The following is a 26,239-nucleotide window of genomic DNA, read 5'->3' on the forward strand; positions in this document are numbered from 1 at the left end:
TCCAACTAAACTTTGAGTTTTCTGTTTTTCCCCTTCTCTTTTCCCCGTTCTTAAATTTAACCTCTATGCTTTGCTTTATTACAAAGTGTAAAATTTTGTAGATCTGAAAAAAAATTACTTAAAATACCCTCCCAAACATTAAGTGATACACCCTAATTATTCTAAATGTATCATCAGGACAATGTTCTGGACTATTTCTATAAGTAAATTCACTATTTATGCAGCTTGATTTTACTAATCAAGAATACCAGAATGTTCTCATTAATCTCTTTCTCTCCCTTCTCCCCTTCTTTCTCTCTCTCCTTCCCCTAACCTCTCTCCTCTCCTTCTTTCCCTTTTCCTCCCCACTATCTTTTTTCCTCTTCCTTTTCTTCCCACTTTCCCCCTTTCTTCTCTTTTCTTCTCTTTCCTCTCTCTTCTCCACTTCCTCCACTCTATTCTTCTATTCTATTTACAAAAAAAGTATTTTACAATTAAAACAAACATGTTACAGATGGTTGATCATAAGGGAAATAGTCTGTTAGGCACTTTAACTTTGGTCCAAAGCAAATTCATGCCTTCATTTTCTAGTCATCTGACTTTAGAGGAACTTTGTGTTGAAAAGCTTGATAATTATTTTCAATTAAATTAAATTCAACAAGAATTTCGTAAGTGTCCTAAAACAATAGGGATACAAGAAAAATACAAGAGACCTTGTCTTTTAGTGGCTTCCATTCTCTTAGACAGATACATTTGAGCAAACATCTAGTTTTATATACATATCTTAATTTGAGGAAGGAGAAATCACCAAGATATGGAGAAATCTAGAAAGACTTCTTGTAGGAAGCTGCTGAACAACTAATCACTAAAGGAAAGTAAGTATTTGGAGGGAGAGATGAGAAGGGAATGCATTCCAAGTCTAGGGGACAACTTGTGCCAATGCACAGAGGAGAATGAGATGGGATATCAAGTTGTGGGAACATCCAGTAATTTAATTTAGCTGGAAGATATGTGAAGGGAAATAAAACGAAATATAGCTTAGAACAGTAAAGTAGGTTCCAAAACTTGATTCATTAGTTGGGATGGGGGAAGGAGGAAGCATCTTCAAAGAAGTCAATGGAAGGTTAGGTGATTTTTTTTAGGATTGGATTTTGTCTTTTTTTCCCCCAAAGTCCATAAATGTATGTTGACAGATTTAGAATGCCTGGGTACTCAAGTTATTTAAAACCTTTATGATTTTAAATTTCCCATATTGCTGCTGGGAGAAAAGAAACCCTTGGGATGCTTGTTTAAGGAGCTGTTAGTCAGAAGGGTACTTAAGTGAGAAATGTGTCAGCAGTTATTTGTTTGCAAGGCTGGCTACTATAGATTAAATGCTTTCAGGAATCCTCCTTGTGTAACACTTCTCTCTGGAGTGAGACTGAAGTTTGATAAGTGAAACCTTAAGGGTATTAACATCTTTCCACCTTCTTTTTGTTACAGCCCTGAAGATGGTGAGATACATCCAGAAATCTGCAGGCTTTACATCCAGTTGCAGTGCTGCTTAGAAATGTACACCACAGAGATGCTAAAATCCATATGTCTGCTAGGATCTCTTCAGTTTCATCGGAAAGGTATCTCATTTTTCCAAATTGTCAGAAATGCAGATGAATTTGTTACTAAAATATAAACTTTCAACATGTGGTATCATTTCAACTTACAGACCCTGTAATTGTGATGGAGTGGATCCTAACCTCTACTAATCATAATTATAAGATTACACTATCAGCGAAGGGCACCAGAAGAGAGCTAAATTATCATCCCCTACAAATATACAACCCTGTATGTAGATATGCTGATTATTTGAGTCAAAAGCCCCCAAAAGTTGAAATAATTCTTTGTCTTTTTTCTCCTACCACCATGTATATAGACATAGACATAGCTCCATTAATAACCTAAAATGTTCAGAGATTTTTTAGAGGTGGACGTGCCATATTTCAGAATGGTCTGTATCATTTCAGGGTAAATGATATACATATGACACACAAAAAAGCAATAGAATAAGGAATAATGGCTAAGGAAAGATGTGGAAGATTCAGCCATTCTTTCATTCATTCATCTACTTGCCAAATATTTTAGGACATTTAAATATAAACTAATGCAAGTTACTGAGAGAATTACAAGAAATGAACCCCTTGATTATACCTTCTACCCAGAAAGCTATCCCCAGATTCAAGTCCTAATTTTGGTCATCATCCACTTAACTCCAAAGATTTTTGAGCCTCTGCCTTTGTCTCTTTTACCAAATCAAGAAGAGGACACATTTGCCAAAAGACACTTAATTAAACAAGATAGGGAAGTAAAGGAAAACTTCACATATACAACACACATATGCACACATACATGCATACAGAAGTATATTTCCCCATGGAGTCATATACCACCAATTGGAATAAAAACATGAAATGTGTAACTAAGTACATTCTTGGAAGAGGTCATATGGGCAAAGTACAGTGGAGTGGCAAGAACAATGGTATTAGACCCAGGAGTCTATAAGAAATGATGAACAGGCTGATTTTAGGAAAACCTGGAAGGACTTACATGAACTGATGCTAAGTGAAGTGAGAAGAACCGGGAGAACAATATAGTAATAAGAAGATTATGTGATGATAAGCTGTGATGGACTTGGCTCTTTTCAACAATCCAGTGATAAAAAAAAAAAAAAAAAAAAAACACAATTCCAATAGACTTGTGATGAAAAGTGCTATCTACATCCAGAGGGAAAACTATAAAGACTGAATGTGGATCAAAGGATAGTATTTTCACCTTTTTTGATTGTTGCTTGTTTGCTTGCTTTTTTTTTTTTTCTTTCCCATGCTTTTTGTCTTTTAATCTGATTTTTCTTGCACAGCAGGACAAATATGGAATTATATTTAAAAGAATCACACATTTTTAACCTATATTGGATTGCTTGTTATCTTGGGGAGAGGGAAGAAAGGAGAGAGAGGGAGAAAAATTTAGAATAGAAGGTTTTGCAAAGGTGAATGTTAAAAAAAATTATCTTTGCAAGTACTAGGAAAAATAAAATACTATTTAAAAAAGGAAAAAAAAAGATTTTAAATTCTAATTTTTTTTCTCTCTTTCCTTTACTTCCCCCCTACTCAAGACAGCAAGTAATCCAATATAGGTTATACATATACGATCATTTTTAACATATTTCCATATTAGTCATGCTGGAAAAGAAAAATCAGAACAAAAAGGAAAAACCACGTGAAAGAAAAAATAAAACAAAGATGAAAATAGAATGCTTCAATCCACATTCAGTCTCCATAGCTCTTTCTTTGGATGCAGATGGATCGCACATGTTTAATCTGTATCAGATTGCTTGTTGTTTTGGGAAGAGGAAGGAAGGAGAGAGGGAGAAAATTTTAGAACACAAGATTTTGTAAAGGTGAATGTTGAAAACTGTCTTTGCATGTATTAGGAAAAAAATACTATTTTAAAAAAGAAAAATAATAAATTCCAATTTTTTCCCTTCTTCTCCATTAATTTCCCTGTCTATTTGAATTTTCCATCCCAAGTCTATTTGAATTTTCTTGGATCTTTGTATTGCTGAAGAGCTAAGTCTGTCATAGTTGGTCATCATATAATCTTGCTGAAGTATATACAATGTTCTCCTGGGTTGGTTTTCTTCACTCAGTATCAGTTCATGGAAGTCTTCCCAGACTTTTTTTGAAATCAACCTGCTTATCATTTCTTATAGAACAATAATATTCCATTACATTCACATATCATAACTTATTCCCCATGGCTATTCCCCAGTTAAGAGGCATTCACTCGATTTCTAATTCCATGCCACCACAAAAAGAACTGCTACAAACATTTTTGCACACATGGATCCTTTCCCTTCTTTTATGATCTCTTTGATTACAGACCCAGTAGAGACACTGCTGGATCAAAGGGTATGTGCAGGTTTATAGCCCTTGGGCATAGTTTCAAATTGCTCTGCAGAATGGTAGATTAGTTCACAACTCTAAGAACAAGGCATTAGTGTCCCAGTTTTCCCATATCATTCCATCATTTATCATTATGTTTTCCTGTCATTTTAACAAATCAGATGGGCGTGAGGTGGTACCTCAGAGTTGTTTTAATTTTCAAGAGGAAAATGGACTCTAACATGAAGAATGAGTGATTCAGAGTTCTAGCTCCTAGGACCTGGGGCCATTTTCCATTGCTACCGATTCTAGCTTCTCGCTGGTTGGAGAAAATGTACTTTCTGATCTTTATCTTCAATTCTCTTGGTTGGGCTTTTCTCTTAAAGTTCTATGCAATACCCACACAGGCTCTCCCCCATAGCTATACCTTCTACAGCCACATCTATTCAGTTTTCAAAAAGCCAGCCCAGGTCACTAGGCTGTTTTTAAAAATTGCTTTTTTTCTGCCTTAATCACTCCTTAGACTGGTGTTTGAGGTTATGCTAAGAACATTTTCTTTGAGATTTCTTTCAACTATTGTCATGCCTCTGGTTGCTGACCAATGTCATGGGTCAGCTCTGGAATTTTACTGAACAAGACTGTAGAGGATAGTGGAATTAGTGGCTACTTAGTCTTTATTCCCACCAGCAAAAAAAAAAAAAAAAAATCACTGTTTTCCCCACAGAAGCATAAGAGATAGTCCCTACCAAGATCAGTTCAAACAAAGAGTGATCAGCGGTGGGAACATGAGGAAGAGAAGTCATGAAGAAGAAATGGGATGTGACCTGCATCAAGAAGGATAATTAGGATTTGAATAAGAGAAAGGGAAGTCTAGGGATGAAGATGAAAAAGAAAGGACTGAAGAATTATGGACAGAAGCAAAGGCCTGGAATGGAATAGAACTTGATGGTTTGAAGATATAGTGAAAAGAGACCCACAGATAGATATATAGAGATAGAGGGATTTGTATTGAGAAGCTGAAAATAAATTTTTAATAGGTAGATTAGGATCAGATTACAGAAAGTTTTGAATGCCAGTTGAGAAACTGGATTCATAGTTTGTGGGCATATGAATGTAAAGAAAAAAGTACTCTATAAAACATGTCAAAATATTTTATTTTATTTTATTTATTATAACTTTATATTGACAGAGCCCATGCCTGGGTAATTTTTTTTACAACATTATCCCTTGCACTCACTTCTGTTCCGACTTTTCCCCTCCCTCCCTTCACCCCCTCCCCCAGATGGCAAGCAGCCCTATACAAAATATTTTAAATGAAAAAGAAATTCCTCAAAGTACATATAGTAGGCATTAGGGAGCCCAGCAGATAGAGTACAATTAGGAAAAAGTCTGATTCCGGAAAATTCATCTTCCTGAGGTCAAATCCAGTCCTGAGACTAGCTGTGTGACCCTGGACAAGTAAGTTATCCAGACTTCAGAAATTATGAAAGAATTTAGCTGTAGGACCGATGGGGAGAACCAGGAGTTCATGGGTTCCTAGGCCAGGGCATATGGCAAGGCCCACAGTGCCTTGGGATGCATTTCTAAAGTCCATGGTGGTGTAGGGTGGTGTTGGGGAGGGAAGCCTGAAGATACAAAAACTGAGCAGATGGTAAAGTCTGGTGGTCCTTAGGGAGCAATGGCAGCACAGATGGTCAGGCCAGGTGGTCCTCAGTCTTAATGGAATGATTGCATCTGGTGCCTCTCTGATGAACTGTTGTGAGCAACTATGACCATCTTGTAGCTGGGGGGCTCGAGAAGCTTAGGCTCGTAACTGCTGGGGAAGAAGGAAGAGCGTGATAGCAGAAAAGGGAGTGCTCTGAGTGTTTGAGGGTGAGCGGGGAGAGAGGAGAATGGCAGCTGAGCTGAGAACAAAATGTCCATGCTGACAAGTCCTACGTGTCCTGGTGGATGGCTGGATGGAATGAAGCCTGGTCTGGGCAGCTGGGGTCCTGCCAAAAATAGAGGGACGAAAGGCTTGAATCAACCTTCACTCAGAAATCTCCACTCTGGAGTAAGTCACAAAGCTGCGGAAATATGTTGTTTCCTTCCCCCACTCCCTAGCCTTCAGAAGAAGAATCTTTTTCTCATATAAGGAGAAAGTTTAGGGAATAAAGCCTGTTGTACATATGTATACATCCGGCTTTCCATCCGCACCTGACAGCAACTATAATCAGAATCTTCATGTTCAAATATAAAGGCCACATGAATAGATAGATATATATCTGTGTGGGTGTTCATAGGCTCAGCAATGGTGTTCATACTTCAACCTGGCTCTCCCTTACTGTCAGCTTGAAGCTTAATTCACTGGAGAGAAACATCCAGGACTTTCTATCTGGGTCACCCGTGTCAGTGTGGACCCTTTAGTGGAAGTCTCCTCCCACGACAACTGAATGTCTCTGTAATAGATAATATAGTTGTGGCAGAGAGACACATGAGATGTCAGAGATAAATGAAGCAAATGAGGCTGAAGAGTGTGAAGCAGTTCCTTCCTGGGTGCATTTTTGGCATGAAAGGTTTAAAAGAATGATTATCGAAATTGTAGTTGAGGAAAAAAATGAGAATAGTTTTCTGGTGGGTGAGCGAAAATGATTTATTTAGCAAATTAAGTCCTTATTTAATAACTTCTAAATTAATTGTGGTAAGCTGCATTTCCCTGACTCAGGAACTCAGTACAAACTCCAAGGAGTGCCATTCATTACTTAAAAAAAAAAAAAAAAAAAAAAAAAAAAAAAAAGTATTGTTTTCCAATTCCTTCCGGATGCAAGAAAAAATTTAAAGGGCAATCATGTGGGGCTTATTTTTTTTCCCCTTTCACAACCCAACTTTCCTTTAATGCTTCATTTGTAATAAACCAAACCATCATTTTAAGTTCACTATAAGATAATATGAACATATATTTAGAAAGAAAAGAGACATCTGAGATCATCCAGTTCACAACCAACCTGCATCTCACCCTTAACCAGATCTGAAAACTTTCACACTTACTTTCTCAGGCCTCTAAGATATTTTCCCCTTATTTCAGGTGTCAGTAGAAAGTTGACAATGGGGACAGAGGACAGAGGATAACTATGAAGTACAGCACTATATAAATGTTAGTTATTATTTTTTGATGGAGATCAGAGAACTTAGAGTTGGGGGAAAATGAACAAGAAAAAGATGTCAAATATGTCACCTACCTGATATACTACCCAAATTCCTAGGGTCTTCCCTCTACTAACTTAGGCAGCATAGCTCACTCACCCATTTATTACATTTTCTTGAATTGTCAGGGCCCCCAAAATTCATCACATAATTGATGACCAACCTCCTTCTGAACCTCTCTAGAGGTTCTATTTAACAGTATGTCACCAGACCCATATTTAATGCCTTTCCAGCTTGGTAGACCAATTTTTGTAATTTATTTTTTTTATTCCACTGACCATGGTATTTGAGAACCTAGGGTCATCTCTGTGCCACAATAAAGCAAATAATAGGAATTTAGTAGGACATAAATGATTTTTTTTTTTAAGTAAAAATTTCCCTGGTATGGGAAGCTCTATTTCCTTTGTTGCTTTAGACTGGAGAAAATAGAGCACTAGGAAGTTTTATTTATATTTTAGGAACCTAGAATATACTAAGAAATCTGTAAATATACTTCCATTTTTAAAAAATTCACTTAAATTCATTTTTTTTAGTTAACATATATTCATTTCCTCTCTCATTGAACAAAAAATATGAATAGTTATGTTGTAATTTTAATTGTGATCGTTTTGAATTTAGGAAAAGGTTATGTATTTTTATAATATTGAACTGTCTGAAAATGACCCTGATGAGATTACCTAAAATGCTTCAGCCTTAAAATTAAGTTTGGATTCATACAAACCTTTCTATCTGAGAAGTGGAGGAAGGAAGTCAGTTTATTGTTTGTGAGTGTAAAGTTAGCTTTCTCACTGTGGTTTTCTTGCTGGGTGATGATGAACACAAGAGCCTGGATTATTATTTTATAAAGGCTGTGATAGCACAAAATACATATACTTACATTTCTTTTACTTAAAGGGCAAGTATCTATAACTGCACCTATATGAAACAAAGCCAATTTAACAGTAATGAGGCAAAAACAGCCTGTGAGCACTTAAAAAAAAATCATAAAAGTACAATGACTAAAGCTTTTATGCTTTATTTAAGCATATTCATAATAATTATAATTGTATAATTGTATAATTATAAGCATAATCAAAGCTTAAATTAATTATTAAAGCATATGGCATTAAAAAAATTTATTTAAGGCCCTTTGAGCCCTTATTGATTGTCTCTTTACTGGTTGACTACATCTTAGTGTAGCAATGATTATTCTTGCCCCAATTGCTTGAAGGTCAGGGGTGTTACATTTCTATCCTTTCCTTAGTGTTCTCTAAAGCCCTTAGGAGATTGGGGATGGAATCCCTCCTCTCTGTCATTGGTTCAAGCTCCTACTAAATTGTTCCAGATTAGGAATCTAAATCTCACAGTTCTATTTAACTATTTAAGTTAGCTAAGCTTTTATAAAGAATTCTTTTCTACATATGTACAAGAATAAACATACCATCATTTCCCAGGCCACCCATACTACAAGTCCATGTCTACTTCAAAAATACTTTGGATTCTAAGGAGAGCAGGTTCACAGCTCAACTCGGTTCCACCAAGTTCCAAACCCTAAGTCCTCTCTGGGCTTGTTTCTGTGCCCCTCAGTTTCTCAGCGTTTTCCTGCCAGCAACACTTAATTTGGAATTCTGGTTCCCTAGATCCCTATGGTTCAAACTTTCAGATTGGGGATCTCACCCCCTGCAGCTAAAATTGAAAAGGACAAACAAAACAAGACCAAAACTTCAGCCTCTTTCTTGGGGTTCACAGAGCCTAAAGAAAAGGGAGGCAATCCTTCCCCTACTACCAACCCACACTCCTTCAACTTCAATCCCCTCCCTGACCCATTAAGTTACTACACTGTGCCGTCCCTAAGAGAAAATAATACCTTCCTTGCTGAAAAGAGAGAGAAACTGCCTCAGAGAGGCAGTTCCAACTGCACTGTCACTAAAAAGAATCAGCTCCCACCCACATAGTGATCCAACACAGAATGTCCCCCATATAGTGATCCTCACAAGAAGCAGGTCCCAGAGGATGCCTCCATCTTAAGAGATCTAGGTATACACCAAAGCCCCATTACATTAATAAATTAATTTCTAAGTCAGCAGCAGATTAGAAGTAACTAATCAAAAAAAGATGTTAAGGGCAAATACTTTGACGGTGAGTAAAAGTTAAAACTGACAACCTACAATGAAAAACTAAAAGTTACCTAAAACAAAAACAGAAACTCTAATCTACTGACAATTGGCACAAATCCTCAAAAGTTTAATGGTATGAGTATATTCAACATAAACAGCTCTCACCTTCATGAGCATTAGAAGTACTGCATTATAAAATAGTAGTGATTTATTTTTATAATGATAACTCATCAAGAAAATGTTAAATTCCATAAATGTGCTAAATTTAATCTTAACAAGTCAAGGAAAATTTTATTTTAAAACCATTCCCATTTTAAAATGAACAAAACAGAAGCATTTATTGGCAAAGATCTGAGTTTCTTTTTTTCATTTTTTTTTAATTTTAAAATCATTTCCATCAAAAAATGGGTAGATTTGTTTTATATTTAAAAAAGGTAGATCTTTAGTAGGTACACTGTTGGATGAAAACTTAAGAAAATCTAGGTATAAATATCCTCTCAGACACTTACTAACTCTACCATATGAGCAAAGTATATAAGCTTTTTGAATCTTCTACTCCATTTTCTATAAAATGGATGGTAAAAAAACCAACTATTTCACTAGGTTATTGGAATATCAAATGAGATAATATAGGTAAAGCACCATATAAATGCTAGTATTATTATTTCCCTAAAATGCCAGATAAATGAGGTGCTATTATTATATATAGAAATTCCCTTATCTGGTGCTTTTCTGGGAATGAAAACACAGAAAACTCAATGAGGTTTCTAATGCACAATTTTCTGTTTAGATGGCCCTCACTTTTATCCTTTTGGGATTAACAATACATAAATACATATAACTTTGAGCCTTTGACTTTATGGATATTTATAAAATGATGATTTGAATCACTTGTGTTCTTATTATAAGAAAATGAAGTGTTTCCATAAAGGAGATTGTATTTTGTCCCTCTCAGAACTATTATAACCCTCTTATATATTTTAATTTTGTCATTTTTAAATTTTCTTTTAAACCTCAAAGAATGTCTGACTGTTTTAATTATTATAAATATAAAAGCATATCATTTTATTTTGTCTCCTGTTTATAGTAATGAAAATAATAGTTGATATTGATGTTGTACTCAAAGGATAATGAAATATTTCCCATGTATCATTTGGGGACAGCTAAGTGGCACAATGAATAGACCAACTTGTTCTAGAATCAGGAAGATCAAAGTTCAAATCTGACCTATCAATTATTAGGTATGTATCCTTGAGCAACTCAATCTCAGCTTGCCTCATTTTCTACAACTGTAAAATGGGCATAATAATAGTACCCACCTCCCAAGGTCAGTCAGTGAAGACCAAATGAGATAACAACTATAAAGTGCTTACCACAGCACCGGGCACATAGTAGATGCTACATAAATGCTCATAGTTGTTTTTGTCCTATTCAGCCTAAACTGCAGCTATGTGAGAGAGATATTGCAAGTTCTCGTTTTAATCTAGGAGGCCAAAGTTTAGAGAGGTTATAGAGTCAAATTTGCCTGCTTTTTAAACAACATGTTCTTCACATTTTATGAATTGTCCTGGTAGGAAAATTCTGTAAAGAACCGAAGACTGAACAAGGCTCTTGTTCACAAAATCTCTTGAACTTAGCAAGGATAGGAATGGCAAGGAGAATGAATATACCTAGCAAAAATAGGAGCAATCATCATGTGAAATATAGCCAAGGGGAAGCAGTACTGTTTTCATCGAAGTTGTTTTCTGAAGTCGTTGAAGGCAGACCAGAAGATCTGAACCGTGAAAGATCTTAGGATTTTATGGAATGGACCTAATCAACTACTTCAATTTAATCAGTTCAGCGTTACAGGGACAATTAAACTTGCCAGCCTTTCTCCCATACATCATGCTCTCCTGGCTTTATGTTAGCTGCTTACACATTTTTGTGGCCTACCATCAGATTTGTGACCTTAATGAATAGCATAGAAAGTGGGATTGGGAATTATCTGTCATGAAAATAAAGTTTGTCAAAGTCCCTACAGGGCAACTAGTTGGCACAGTGGATAGAGTGCCAGACCTGGTGTCAGAAAGACTCATTTTTCTGAGTTCAAATCAAAAATCTTACCAGCTGTATGACCCTGTGTGTGTGTGTGTCACTTCACCCTGTTTGCCTCAGTTTCCACATCTGTAAAATGAACTGAAGAAGGAAATAGCAAACCATTCCAGTATCTTTGCCAACAAAATCCCAAATGGGGTCACAAAGAGTCAAATGTGATAGAAAATGATAGAACAACAAAAGCCCCTAAAATTAATGAAACTATAAGTATATATATATTGGGGCCATTTCTTTTCAATCATCACATTTCTCGTGATTAAAGCAATACTTCAGAAGATGCATGATTTCATTAACATGACCACTTTCTCTATTGAAATAAATTACAATTCCTTTATTTCTTGGGAGAAAGTTTCATGAGATCTTGGGGTTAAAAAAAAATCTAAAACATTTTCTAAGTTATAAATGGAGTGTGAATGATGTTTGTAATCAATTTTATATCAGGCAGGTATGCATAAAAAAGGTAGTGATGGAGAATGTGGTGGGATGGGTAGCGTGCATGTGTGTGTGAAGAAACAGATGGCCTGTCAGTTTCTTCCAGTCCTTTTTGTTCTCATGCCTAAATTCATTTGCATGTCAATTGAGGAGAATCATGGGCAGCGAGAAAGCTTTATCACTTCAGTTCCAGAATATCTCCTATGAAATTTTAGAGGATATTTGTCCCTGAAATTGGGTTTTGGAGGTAAAAAAAAAAAAATTACAACCAGCAACTTATCAGGTATTAAAATGAATTTTCTCAATAAATGCCTGGATCCAAGGATCTATTGTTGACTCCAGGACAAAGATGCTCAAAAGAATAGACAAAATTACCCTGGAGGCTTTTGCAAATTTTTGCTGGTTGCCAAAAGAGAGCAGTGGCTGCTGGCCCTAGGCTATGCACTAAGCTACCCTGTCTTGGTCAGTGAGAGGCCTTCCAGAGCTACCACGCCATAGCAGAGAGAAGCTGGCCTGCAGAGGTTTCATAAGGGGACCCCAGAAGGTAGCAGCGTGGCCACCGAAAGATCAGTTGGGTTCCCTAGGCAGACTACACGAAGAGGAGCTACGATAGCACACCCAGCAGAGACAGTAGAACACCCCACAGAGACTGGAGATTTAGTGCCTAGCTCAGAACAGCATAAAGGCAGACAATAAAATAAAAGGTGCCCTGGCCATCTGCCTCTATAGCTATTTCCTTTGTATGAAGGCCCTCCAAATGTGTTCCCTGGTCATTCTGTGGATGTGATAACCTGTGGAAGAAGATATGCCATATTTTTATAAGGAGCAATCTCTTATCTTTATTATTTTATATTTTATATATTTTACCTCATTTGTTATGCTATTTAATTAAATGTCATTTGCTTTGAATTCATATATTAGCTGGCTGGCTAATAAAAATACACACATTGTTGAGGGTCCATTAAGTATAATTTGAAGTAGATGCTGACCCAGAGAGTGCTTCAGACTAGAGTTTTCTAGGGACCCATATGGTAGGGGACTATAAAGATCATTACTAGTTTTTCCTGCCACTGTTCTTTTCTCTATTGCTACTAAGTGAACATGACTACAGTCACTGGCTAGATCTTCTTGCTTATTTGTGTAGTTTTCTAGTTCACATTCCTGTCCTCAGAAAAACATTGCAAACATCAGCTGGTGTCACTACTATCTGTTCTTTCTGGTAAAGTGTCATTGGAACGGGAGAATAACCTTCTGTCTGTTCCCAGAAGCCTGCATGCATAATAATATGTACCAGATCTATTCCTGACTGACAGGGCAGCCCTGATTGAGAATGATGGGTGAGCTTGTCACTAGTGCCCATGGATGGGCAGAAATCAGTAGAGGAAGAAATGAATTCACAGACTATAGCACAGGGATATTACAATGCAAGAGAAGCCGTGGGGGGATTAAGAGATGCAGCTTCTTCAAGACATTCAGAGGAGGGTGGTTTTTAATTCATAAATGTTGAGGTGGTGAAACAACTTGGACAACTTCAAAAAAAATAATCTTTCACTACCAGTTGAATTATCGACACTTCTTTATAAAAGCAAGCAAACAAAGCAACAAAAAACTAAGGGTAAGGAAGATGAATCCTGCTAATGTTACAGATTGAGAGATGTAAAAATCTGTGATTAAGGAAAAATTTATTTGGACAATGAGAAATGAAGCTGGAAATCAAACTACAATTTAGAAGGGAGAACTACTCTTCTTATTCTCCCTCCTCCTAAAAAAAATCTATTTTTGAAAGGGTGCAGTATTGCCTTGATGACCATTTCCTTTTCTCCGGTCTATTTAATAACAACAATAAAATCTCATTTCACTGCTATAATAAAGGGCAAAAGTTAGTCATTAGGAAGAACTTGTAAGATGCTAAAGAGTTTGTCTTGTCAGAGCTAGGGAGACAGAAAGGTATAAGAGAAAGCCTTCAATTTGACTCCCCCTTCTGCCACAGATTCACTGTGTGATCTTAATTATTTAAATCACATGAGCATTCTGAGTCTTAGTTTCCAATATCTGTAAATGGAGGGGAGGAGCGGGGTTAGAATAAATGATCTCTAAGATTCCTTCTAATTCTCACATTGTGATAAACTCTGAAGTTTTCTAAATGAAAAAAAAAAAAAAAGATATCTTCATTTTCCAAAAAGCAGGAAAGCAGTTTTAGGAGGTTTGGAGTTAGAAAGTCCCTTCAAGGTAATCTTAACGAATCTTATTTTACAGATGAGGAAATGGAGACAAGGCCAAGGGAGGTGAAGGTCACATAACAAAACATACAAGGTCATAACAAGTAGAACTGGAATTTTTCTGATGATTACCTTCATAAGCTGCTCCACCCAAAGCTCCAGGGAAATTATTGTTCCTTATCCTCATTTTAGGGTAGCTAAGTGACCCTGTAAATAGAGGCCAGGATTGGAGTCAGCACAATTTCAGGTCAAATCCAACTTCAGACATTTACTAGTTGTGTGATCCTGGGCAAATTACTTACCCCTGTTTGCCTTAGTTTCCTCATCTGTAAATGGACTGTAAAATGGCCTGGAAAAGGAAATGACAAATCACTTTCCCAAGAAAATTCCAAAAAAAAATTCAAGAAAATCCCAAATAGGGTCATGAAGAGTTGGACACTACTGGAAAATGACTGAACAACAATTATTATTACTTTCCCTTGCTCATTAGCATTCTAACCCAGAAAAAGATTGCCTCCTACTATTCATCAGTGGCTTTTTGTGGGTAGGGAAAATGGAGGAAAAAAAATGTTGGTAGGAAGGAATGTTGAAACAAAGAGAGAAAATCAAGTCACGTGATAATCTGTCCATTTTCTTTGTCTCTGTTACTTGTTACTCTGGGAAAAGTGTTGATAGGAAGCAATGTTGAAACAGAGAGAAAAATCAAGTAAAGTGATGATAATCTGTCCATTTCCTTTGTCTCGGCTACCTCATAGACACCACTCATTATGGGTAAGAGCGTATATAAAATTTATTTAGACTACCTCAAACTGATTATGATATAAGGTTTCCATTTATATATAACAAAGGCCCCTGGTAGTTACTCTTTGACTTATGAATAGTTTCTAGAGGGGAAAAAAAGTCTTTGAATCAAGTTTAAAGTGAGCACCAGTCTAGGAACTGAAAGATTAGAATTTGTGATGATTATAATTCTTCTCTGCCAATTAAGGAAATGATAATTACCCTCAGCACTTAATGATGGCTTCAGTGGAGCTCCCTCCTTTCTACCTATATTGTCCTGCTGAGTTGTCAAGGTCTAATAAGCCTGATTGGCATGGTCTACCTGGACTGCATTTGGTACTTCACAAGATCAAAAGAATTGCCAAAGAAATGAAGAAAAAATTTGTTAAAATGGTTCTTTCTTACTGTGTGTATAAAATTTTTAATTCAATAATCTGATTTAATTCAATTACAATAATGTAGAGCAAAAATCCATACTTAGGGAAGAAGGCTAAGCTATATCAGAAAAAAAAAAATGGTTTTTGAAGAACTATGCAGTGATTTTCTTTTTCCTCTGAGTGCCTTCGTTCTCCAAACTCTCCCTCGGACTGCTGCCACACAAAGATTCTCAAGCATAGATCTGTCTTTGTCACTCTTCTGATCAAAAAAACTTCAGAGACTCCCTGTTATCTTTAGTATAAAGTAGAAACTCCTCTATCATTTGCAAACCTTTACAATTTGTTTCTAGCTTCTCATTCTAGACTAATTACACATTGCTCTCTTTCACACATACCACTTTCTAGCCAATCTGACCTTCTGGCTATTCCTCCCACATGTCCCTTCATCTCCCATCTCTATGCCTTTGCATACCCTGCCTGGAACATAGTCAACAACAGCTACAATCAGCAAGTATTCGTTATGCACTTACTATGTGCCAGGCACTGTGCTGAGCCCTGGGAATAATAAAAGTAGCAACAATGATCAATTATATAGTACCTACTATGTGCAGGCACTGTACTGAGCCCTGGGAATCATAATAATAGCATTTCTATAGTGCTTATTATGTGTCAGGTACATGGTGCTAAGCACTTTACAAATATCTCCCTGGGAAGTAATAATAGCTAATATTTAATAGGATTTTCTATGTGTCAGACACTGTTCAAAACATTTTACAATTATCGTCTCATTTGATCTTCACAATAAACCGGGGAAGGAGGTGCTGTTATTATTCACAGATGGGAAAACTGAGGCAAAGAGAAAATAAATTACTTCTTCACAGTCCATAGTTAACAAGGGTCTGAGGGCAAATTTGAATTTACTTCTCCCTGTGCCTAGTGCTTCACCTACTATGACATGGGCCCCAATATCAACATAAACAAGGAGCTTATATTCTAATATGTAAAAGAAAGCTGAAAGGGGATGGGGGCAGAGTAAGAGATATGGCAGAGAAAGGGCAGATAATCAGATGTACAGATTTGAGAGGATAGAAGATATGACTAGCCTGGATGGGCTCCTTAAAATGGAAGTTCCTCAAGGCCCCTAACAAGTGGAGGGAGAGCTGTAGAGATGGAGGCTATTTTTCCATGGGAGAAATCCTGGGTGAAAGTTCCTGGATGAAGAGGTTTTTGCTGCATGATAGAAAGTCAGGTAGGCAAGCTGGGGAGCAGTGTACTCCTCACCTCTTTTTCTTAGTCCCTTCAATACCCAGCTTAAAGGTAATTCATTCAGGAACAAGGAATCATCCTCATCCTGGCCACTCTCTTCAGTTATTAATGCCCCCTCAATATATTGTGTATTTATTTAGTATTAATTTTATTTTTACATTTCCAGTATATACTACCTCACCCCAGACTTTAAGCTCCTTGAGGGTAGGAATTATTCCATTTTTGTCTTTGTATCTGCAGTGCCTCGAATAAAGTGTGAGTAAAGCTGGTGTATGATGCTAGTTGACCTGTGTACCTCAGAGTGAGCATTACATTTTTCTTTACTCTTTCAAGATACATGCAGTTTCTCTACCCACCCCAACACACACACAACTTAATAATGTTGTTGTATTGAATTGCATGCTGTATAAGAAGTGGGATTGTGAATCTTATTCATATCATGGTCAGGATTCTAAAGGAATCAGGTGATACAGCAATCTTGATTTTGACCTTTCTTGTTTCATCTCATCCTCTATTGCCTGCAAATAAGGCTGCATCTGTACCTGTAGGGAGTAATCCCACAGGTTAGAGCACTACTGTTTAACCTGACACCTTCCCTTTCAAGGGGTTATGTAACATAGTACTAAAAAAATGGCTTATGGTTTGATCTTTCTCAGTGTTCCCAAAACTGATTGAAATGTAATTGGAAAAAATCTAATGAGCATAATGAAAATAATGAATTTAAGAAAATAAAAATAAACACACTAGCAAATATATAACATCTAAGTCAATATGCAGTTAGTGGGGATCCTTACATATGGTTTAGTATTTCTCTTTCAGTTTGACATGATTGGAATGGTAGACAAGAGAGCTGGACTCAGGGAAATCTTTGTTCAACTCCTACTTCATACCTTTATTAATTGACATTAAGAATCATTTGACTTCTCTAAGGCTCAGTTTCTTTATGTGAAAAATAAACATATTCTTGTCCCCAAGAAGTACCTACAGCATCAGTCTCATTGGTCATTGTAAAACAAATGAAATAGAATGTTTTGGAAGCTTTAAATGACTTTGCAAATGTCAATTATTATTTTTATGCTTTCCCAGATGAATTCATCACTTACCTCTCCTTCCTTTTTTTCTTTCTTTCTCGCTATACCCTATTACTCTGTCCCTGTCTGGCTATATTCCCTTTTTCTGAGACAGCTTATCATGTCAAGTAATAGAGCTCCATTGAGAGTATCTCCACCCTCTCTTTTCTCCCTAGTGCCCATGAAAACATGAGCTTCTTTCCCCAAGATACTTCAGTGCCATAATGACAAATGCACACATAATATTGTGTAAATGAAATGTAATCACAGCAGGGAAAGGATGGAGATTTGCCGAGACAAAGTTAGAAGTCAATTGAAAACCTACTGGGACCAAGGAAGACCAAGATGGTCTAATAAGTAACAAATAAATCAGAGTCCTGGAAAATACAAAATGAACTCAGGCCCTGTGAAAAGAGCATTAGCTACAGAGGCCCCAGTGGATTCAACATCTGATTAAGAGAGTTACAGGAACAGTATAAAGGAATATCTGAGTCAAATGAAAAAAACATGCATCACAAAAACTAAAATACATTTATAATGCAATAAGAGCATGATGACAGGGAGAAAACAGCTCACAAAGAAATGGAAGACATCATTATAGAAAATACACAAAAAGAGCCTTACGTTTCAGTGCATATATTACCAGGAATCAGCATGATTTGAAGGCAGTGAATAAGTCACATTGATGATAATAATTCCTCAAAGCTCTACCTATCATCCATGTTATGATGTGGGGAGGATGAAAAAGTCAGAGAATGTCAACCAAGGTGATGAAATACTTTGGGGATTCTGCATCCCATGTTTAGTACTTGGGCAAAAGGACAACCTTCACAGTGAGTCAGTAAGCTGAATTTAGTGAGTATCTAGTGTGTTCAGAGCACTGTATTCTCAAAGCCATGTAAGGGATTTAAAGGACACAGAATACATATTCTTACCCTCAAGAAAATTACAATTTGGTGTTCAGCAATTAGGCACTAAAAGCACTATTGAATTCTGAGTCCAGAAAGGATTTAGTTTTGTCTGAATGAATTTCATTAAATTGAGGCTGATTTTCCAAGAGAGAAAGAGTCAGTCACTATTTTAACCCTGAGTACTCAGGGTTAAAATAGTACTCCCAATAAAATTACTATCTGGTTCCATTGTGGATTTAATACATAAAAAGGGGGCAAAGTTAGGAAATAGAAAAGGAAGAATGGAATAAGGAATCAAAAGAGAGCAAGGGAGAGGAGGATTAAGAGAAAGAGAAAAAGAAGGAGGTGTAGAAAATGACTACATAGATACAACCATTCACCTTAGGTACTATCCAGGTGACATCAATGTCGTAGATTAGACACATGCCATGGACTGATTCAGTTATGGTAGCTACAGAGATGAAATATTACAAATCAGTCCCATTTTTAGTCAATCCTCAAGGACATAATTACGGATAATGTCCTAGGATCTCTGACTGTCAGAGAGTCCACAGACCAAAATTTTAGTTCTAACTAATATAATGAGGGATTTTAAGGAAGTGTTCCAATTTCCCTTTATTTAAAATACTTATGTTAATTCCTAACTAGGCACTGTCAGAATAATAGAGATCACAGTTGTGAAACCACTTCTAAAGAATGTAAAAAATGTAAGAGAAATGTTCACATACATATTTAATTTAATTTACTTAAAAATCTTGAATAGAAGCCTGGGATGTGTATCTCCATGTGCTCAGTATTGGAATAAAATAATGAAAAGTGACATAATCTTTCTTCAAAAAACTAACAGAAGTAATGGTGCCTGAATGATTGGATCATTATCTGTCTGCATTTCCCAGCTTCCTGGCACATAGATTAAGCTACTTCTACCTCCAAAGGCAAGAAAATTGTCCACATGACTTGAATGGCCTAAAACTCAAGCCAAGAAAAACAAACAAACAAATAAATAAATAGCCAGCATTTATTTATATAGCACTTGCTATGTGTCAATCACTGTGCACTTTACAAATATTATCTCATTTGATTGTCACAAAAATCCTGGGAAGTAGCTATTATTCTCATTTTACAAATGAGAAACTGAGGCAAAGGGAAATTAAGCAATTTACCCAGTGTCACAAAGCTAGTAGGTACAGGAGGCTGGACTTGAATTCTTGTTTTTCCTATCTGTTGGCCCAGCACACTATACACTATAGCATCTTAACTATTGTGTAGTTATTGATGTGAACATGCCCATTGAAATTGGACTCCCCAGACTTGATAGCTCATTTTGTGGTTAAGTGAGAGAAAGGTGATGCAAATATAGATCATAGGGTGATTGAGCATCCACATATAATATCATAACACTTTGTATCAAGAGCCTTTCTCATGGAATAAAAAGAACCCCTTCAGTGAATCTTAATGATGACTCTAAATTAACTCAGTGAGTGCTAGAAGATGAAAATAGAAAGAATAGCCAGCATAAAAAAAAAGTTGCATGTAAACTGGTATAATACATTGAATAGTTTGAAACAGACTTTGTGATGTTTAAATTTTCAGTGAAACCAGAGGGCTTGGATAGGACTGATAACAATACAATTGAAAAGTGATGCTGATGAAGACAGGGACACATAGATCATAAGATCTCTGACCCAGGGGTTTCCTTAGAAAATGTGCTATTTTCTTAGCTACTTTTCTATAGATGACCCTATGTTTTGATGAAAAATCATTGACTATGCTGGATATGTCATCATCTGTGCTATAATTCTGAGTTTGATGCTCTCTGGCTCATTGTAATCACTTTTTACTGGGTGACCCAGTGTGAACAGCAAAAGATGTGCATTTGACTTACTACATGAACCAGAACATTGAGATCCAGGACTTAATGTTTCTAAAGTCTAAAATTTCTCATCTTCATTCTCTTCCATATTTGATCATTTTTCCAGGGGACCATTACATTTTAGTTTTTTTTTTGTTTTGGTTTGTTTGTTTTATTCTGTCTTTTTAATATTTATTTCTTTTCTCTCTTTTTTTTCCAATGTTGCTTATGAAAGATTTCTTGAATTCACAAAATTTCGGTTGTCTATCCCTAAAAACATTCTGATAGTAGGAGAATCTCTAAAAGATCTTTAGGACTTTTCCACCAAGGAATGGGATGTGATAACATATCTGTCAGAATTCCCCCTTTCACTCTTCTTGCCATGTAGTTTAGGCTAGTTTTGGATGTGTTTCCCCCTAAAAAACAAGAAGTTGTCACCAACACTTAATTGAAGTGATACTTAATTGACCTAGCAGGGGTCCTCAAACTACTGCCGAGGGCCAGATGCAGCAGCTGAGGACATTTATCCCCTCACCCAGGGCTCTGAAGTTTCTTTAAAGACCCACAAAACAAAATTTTTGTTTTTACTATAGTCCAGCCCTCCAACAGTCTGAGGGACAGTGAACTGGCCCCCTATTTAAAAAGTTTGAGGACCCCTGAAGAGAGTTAAGGCTTATGCTGAGTAACTAATATTGCTTCTTGTTTGCCTCATTTAAGGACATAAAAAGCCCACCTATGTGTTTTCAACTCTTACACGTAGTGAATGTCCCAAAGTCACTTGAGTAACCATAGCCTGTCCTATGACTAGGTGATGTCCATAAAGAGGGAAAAGTGGGGGAATGGGAAATACTCTATTTGTTATATGCTTATTGAGGGTCCTTTCTATACCATGACTATAAACCTTCCTTTGTTAACTATTGAATAACCTACAAATGTCTCATTTTATTCCAATATCCACTTAAGCTGCTACAGCCTGAGTCGGACCTTGACTACAATGTATTACTAGTCTTCTTACTGACAATGGTCATCTGGATCCCTTTGTGAGAATACAGGAAAAAATTATAAAATTTACACCTTAAAAATGGTAGGCTTTAGATCCATCATTCCCTCCTTGTTCTGTCAACCATATCCCCATGCCACAGAAATATCCATATCCTTGGCATAGTCTATCTATAGGAATATAACACAGATGTCATGTAAATGCTTGGGCGACCCTGACTTTCAGAGATTCAAAAGAAAGTGAAGCTGATGACTGAAACAGGCAGCACCTGGTTTCCCAGATTTTCATTGCTCCTTTTAGTGTCCGAAGCCTAAGGCTAGCCCTGTCCAGGAGGTGCTGGTGACTGCTACACAATCTTGCTGTGCTCTGCCTGGAGGCCAGTTGCAAATACTCTTATGAGGTCAAGACTCCACAATTATGAAATGCTTGTTCTGTGCTGAATTAGGCGTGCAATTAATTTCAGCACCATAGTAGACCACATAATCAGAAAATAATTCCCAGGTGGTTTCCACAGCCAAGCACAAGTAACATTCTATGGTCAAGTGACCTTAATCAACCAACTTGTTTTTTTTATGAATTTTTTTATTGTTTTTTATGAATTGATTGATGAAATCAATGAAACCTGCTTTGTTTTCTATAGCTTTGTGGAAAAGTGCCTCGGATGTCTTATTGTTCTGCTGACTAATGCAGTGTCATAGTTTAGAAGGCATGATAGCAAGATGTAGTGAGATCATAAAATAATTGATTTAGAACCAGAAGGACCCTGTAGATGCTATATAGTTCAACATTCTCATTTTATAAATGGGGAAACCAAGAAGTTAAACAATTTGCACATCACACAGATAGGAAGTGGGAGTGTCAGAATTAAAAACAGGTCATCTGACTCAAAAGCTAACATTCTTTCTGCTATACTACTCTGCCTCCCAGCAGAATTTAACTCTCTCAGAGAATTAAATGTTAATTATTTTATTGCTGTTAAGGCAGCACCCAATGTAGTCTGGTTAAGGATATAATCATAATAATTATGTAGATTTTGTTGTTGTTATTGTTGAGTTGTTTTTAGTCATATCTGACTCTTCTTGACCCCATTTTGGGGTTTCTTCACAAAAAGACCTGAATGGTTGGCCATTTCTTTCTTATTTTACAGATGAAGAAACTGAGGCAAACTTATTAAGTGTCCTCTCTATACTATGACTATAAACCTTCTTTTGTTAACTGTTGAAATTGTCTCATTTTATTCCAATATCAGACATAAGCTACCACAGCCTGAGTCAGTTCTTGACTATGATGTATTACTGGTCTTCTTACTGATTATGGTTGGATTAAGTGACTTGCTCAGGGTCACACAGAAAGTAAGTGTGTGAGGACAGATTTGAACTTGGGAAGATGAGTCTCCCTGATTCTGGCTCTGATCCTCCATTCACTGTGCCAAGTGCTCTCACATACATCCATATGTTCATACTTATGTATGCATGTATATACTGTGGATCCCCAGAACACAGCCACGACATCCCCACAGGCCCTAGGGGCTAACTCTGATAGTCTGGGAGCTCTCTTTCTAGTACTATATAGTTCCAAACTCCTAACAATGTGTTCTCTGCCCTGTCATCATTTTGCATAAGTCAACCAGACTTTATTAGCTTTTAGAAAGGGGTACTTACTACAGGGATATTGTTTGTACAGATGGTACATGCATTCCCCCCCCCCCAAAAAAAAAAAAAAGTCCTTCAGTTCATACAGAGTCCAGGGGAATGTTGGCTCAAGCTTAATGAGGACAAGTGATTAAGGGGGAACTTGCTGCTCCTGGAACCCTTTTGCTGGAGTTCTCAAAAGATTTTCCTTAGGGGTGTAGCTTTTTTTCTAGGTTCTTTATAGAGACTTGAATTTGATTTTCTATTGTCTATTCTTGGCTTTCAGTGTGCACTATATCTGTCATCAGCCATTTCAGGGACACTGCTCGGATGCTAAGGTAACAGCCTGCATCCTTCAGATGCCCCTCAGGCCAAGGGGGATGGGCAGAAGACTGAATCTGCTTCCTTGGGCTTTGCTCCTCCCCACTAATGATTCTTTCTCAGGGGTTTAGCTGGCACAGTCTCTTGTCTTCACTGCCAACCCACTTGATTCTACTCTTCCAACAAGCTTGATGGTTTTATATAGGCCCCATAGTGTGTGACCAAGTTCCTCAGCCAGTCTGAACAGACTTTCTGTTACAGCTAGAGAAATATCTAACTCATGTTCACCCCTTGTGAAAATCAACACGGGATCTTTTCTGATAAATATATCAAGGTGTAACATTTTTTATCTATTTTAGTGAAATAGGATAATTAGCCTAGCATCAAGAGGTATCAAATTCAGAACCCCATTTAGGTATTAACTTAAAATGTCAGCTTAAAATATTTTTGAAAATAAATGAAAATAGGTATTCTGTGGCTTTCTAAATCAATGTGCAGTGAACAGAGAGAGGTTTATATTTGAATTTGTTATCACTGATTGGATTGACCCTCTACCTTTACATTCTCCCCTAGATTTAATGCCAATGCTTACCCTTGCAATGTTTGTCTTACATGTCATTACATATGTTCACTGACGCATTGCATTGCTGTGTGCTCTTGTTTTTTTTTTTTTTCCCTTTTACTTATTTATTTGTTTTATTTCAGCATCACATATGTATTGTACTTTCCCAACTCTGTTTAGTTTTTTCTTAGCTATGTAGCCTGTAATTGGGCAATTTCATAATTGGGCAACAGCTTACAGATATTAGTATTGCTGAAATGTATAGACACTATGACAAGGGCAGCAAGTGATACTATGGATAGAGATAGAGTGCTGGGTCTGAAATAAAAAAAATCATCTTTCTAAGTTCAAATCTGGCCTCAGACACTTGTTAGCTGGATGTCACTGCACAATTCACTTAACCTTTTTTGACTCAGTGTCCTTATCTGTAAAATGAAATGGAAAAGGAAATTCAAACCACTTCTAGTATCTCTGATAAGAAAACCCTACATGGGGTCACAAAAAATCAAACACAACTAAAGCAAATAAACAACAAATATAAGACAAATGTAAATGTAAATTAAGACAGTGTGCCAGATTGCTACTGAATATTAGGAATTTTTCATACTAATTAGGGACTGAGAGTAGTTGATTGTTGTTCTAATTTTTTTGAATATAATTTCTTTTAATATAAGCTCACTAAAGCAAGAGAGGAGGGAACTATGTAGACGTGAGGTACATTATATTGCCCTTAGTAGTTCACATTATTTGGGGAAAAGGCTAAAATAGTTGTTTTAAAAAAATATAATGAATCTCTATAACATTAGAGATTATGAATATAAGGAATCAACTTAAACATGGAAAGACATATGAACGAGTGCTCATTGGCTTATATATAAATTTAGGGAAGGACCTTAGAGGTGATCTAGTCTAACTCCCTCATTTAAATCCTCAGTTTATAAATAAATAGAGACCCAGAGACATGAAGTAACTGCTTAAAGTGTCATAGATAGTAAATGGCAAAACTGGGATTTGTAACCTTGTCCTCTGGCTCTAATCTGGCACTTTTTTACTATGCCACCTTCCCTAAAGAGTGAGATAAGTAGAAATATGTAGAAGGATTATAAAAATGTGAATGAGAATAATGAGATAAGAAGCAGAATTCTGAATAATTGCAGTGACCATTCATGGTCCTGAAACTTTTGATGATGAATCACACTTTTTTTTTTCTTGGTAGAGATACATTTCCTTATTTATAAAATGGTTACAACTAATCCTTACATTCATCATTTCACAGGGTATAATAAATGACCTGTAAATCTTAAAGGGTTACATAAATGTGAGCTATCAGGGGATTGTTTTGAATGTACTTTGGAGTACAGAGTGTTGCATTATCAGATATAATCATAGTTCCTGTTGTTTTGCTGAGTGTTTTTATTACAAAAAATGGTTCAAGGTAAGGGAGGGAAGGAATATTGGGAAAGTATTGTAGTGTAGGAACAAAAGGCACCAATAGAACTAAAAATAAATGATACAAGTTCTAGCTGCAATCTACCCTTGAGATATATTTTTTATATTATAGTTCTTCAAGAATTGTTAAAGGCATGTCTATACAATACTGGTAAAACTACTTGGAAAAGTTGAGAAATAAATTATTTATTTCCCAATTTAAGAAATACTGAATATTAGAGCAGAATGGGACTTTAAAGTTTCTGTAGTCTAGAGCAAGCCAACTCTGGCTTTCAGAGATAAGAATTTATTTTAATTATATACATATGCATATGTATTATATATGACATGTTATGTATAATATATTACATTAAGAATTAATAAGTATATATAATTTTAACTAATTAAAATTAATTTATTTTTAAATATTATAAAACTTTAATTCTTATTTTAATAAAAATTTATTTTAATTTTTAGCTCAAGGGCAGTACAGAAATAGGAAAGGGCCAGATTTGGCCAGTAGGTAATACTGATCTAGTGTCACTCTCTTCATTCCTAGATGATAAAATTGAGAGTCAGAGAGATGAAGTGATTTATTCTAGATTACACGACAATTAGTATCTGAGCCAGGGTTTGAACCTGCTTCCTTACTCCCTGTCCATCTTCATTCCATTCTGGAACACTGCTCCCTCTCAGATTATCTTTACAAATGCTCATAGCAGAGTAGATGACATAAAAATTAAAACATAAGAAGCAGAATATATCTTCAGGGTCACATCTATTGTTGGGTGAACCAGTTGAGGAAAGGAGACGTTCAAGGAATCAGCAATGTCCTTGTCTTTACAGAAGCCTCATGTCCATCTTCCTGCTTCAGCAGCATCAGTGTCTGAGTTTTAGGACCTTTCTCATACCTTTAGGTCTGTGAAATAGCTACTCCAGAAGCAGCAAGCTTGATCTCATACATCAAGACCAAGTGAAGAAATACCAGTGCTCTCTGAGGAGCTCTTAATTATGTTTGAGTCGAGTTAATACTGTTATTACATTGTGTCTTTTCAGTTCTCAACAGTTTTGTTGGTTTTGCTTTACCAATGTTTATATATGCATATGTGTATGCACACATA

General features: G+C 36.4%; 1 protein-coding gene across 3 annotated transcripts in view; it reads left to right on the forward strand.

Annotated features, from left to right (window-relative positions):
- Nucleotides 1–26,239, forward strand: part of RGS7BP (regulator of G protein signaling 7 binding protein) — a 116,026-nt gene that overhangs the window by 67,319 nt on the left and 22,468 nt on the right. For all 3 annotated transcript variants that reach the window (XM_051991209.1, XM_051991211.1, XM_051991213.1), the window contains exon 3: nucleotides 1,462–1,592. In XM_051991209.1, coding sequence (XP_051847169.1) covers nucleotides 1,462–1,592 — 131 coding nt within the window. The remainder of the gene's footprint in view (nucleotides 1–1,461; nucleotides 1,593–26,239) is intronic.

This window comes from Antechinus flavipes, chromosome 1 (genome assembly GCF_016432865.1).
Source record: "Antechinus flavipes isolate AdamAnt ecotype Samford, QLD, Australia chromosome 1, AdamAnt_v2, whole genome shotgun sequence".
Classification (NCBI taxonomy): Eukaryota; Metazoa; Chordata; class Mammalia; order Dasyuromorphia; family Dasyuridae; genus Antechinus; species Antechinus flavipes.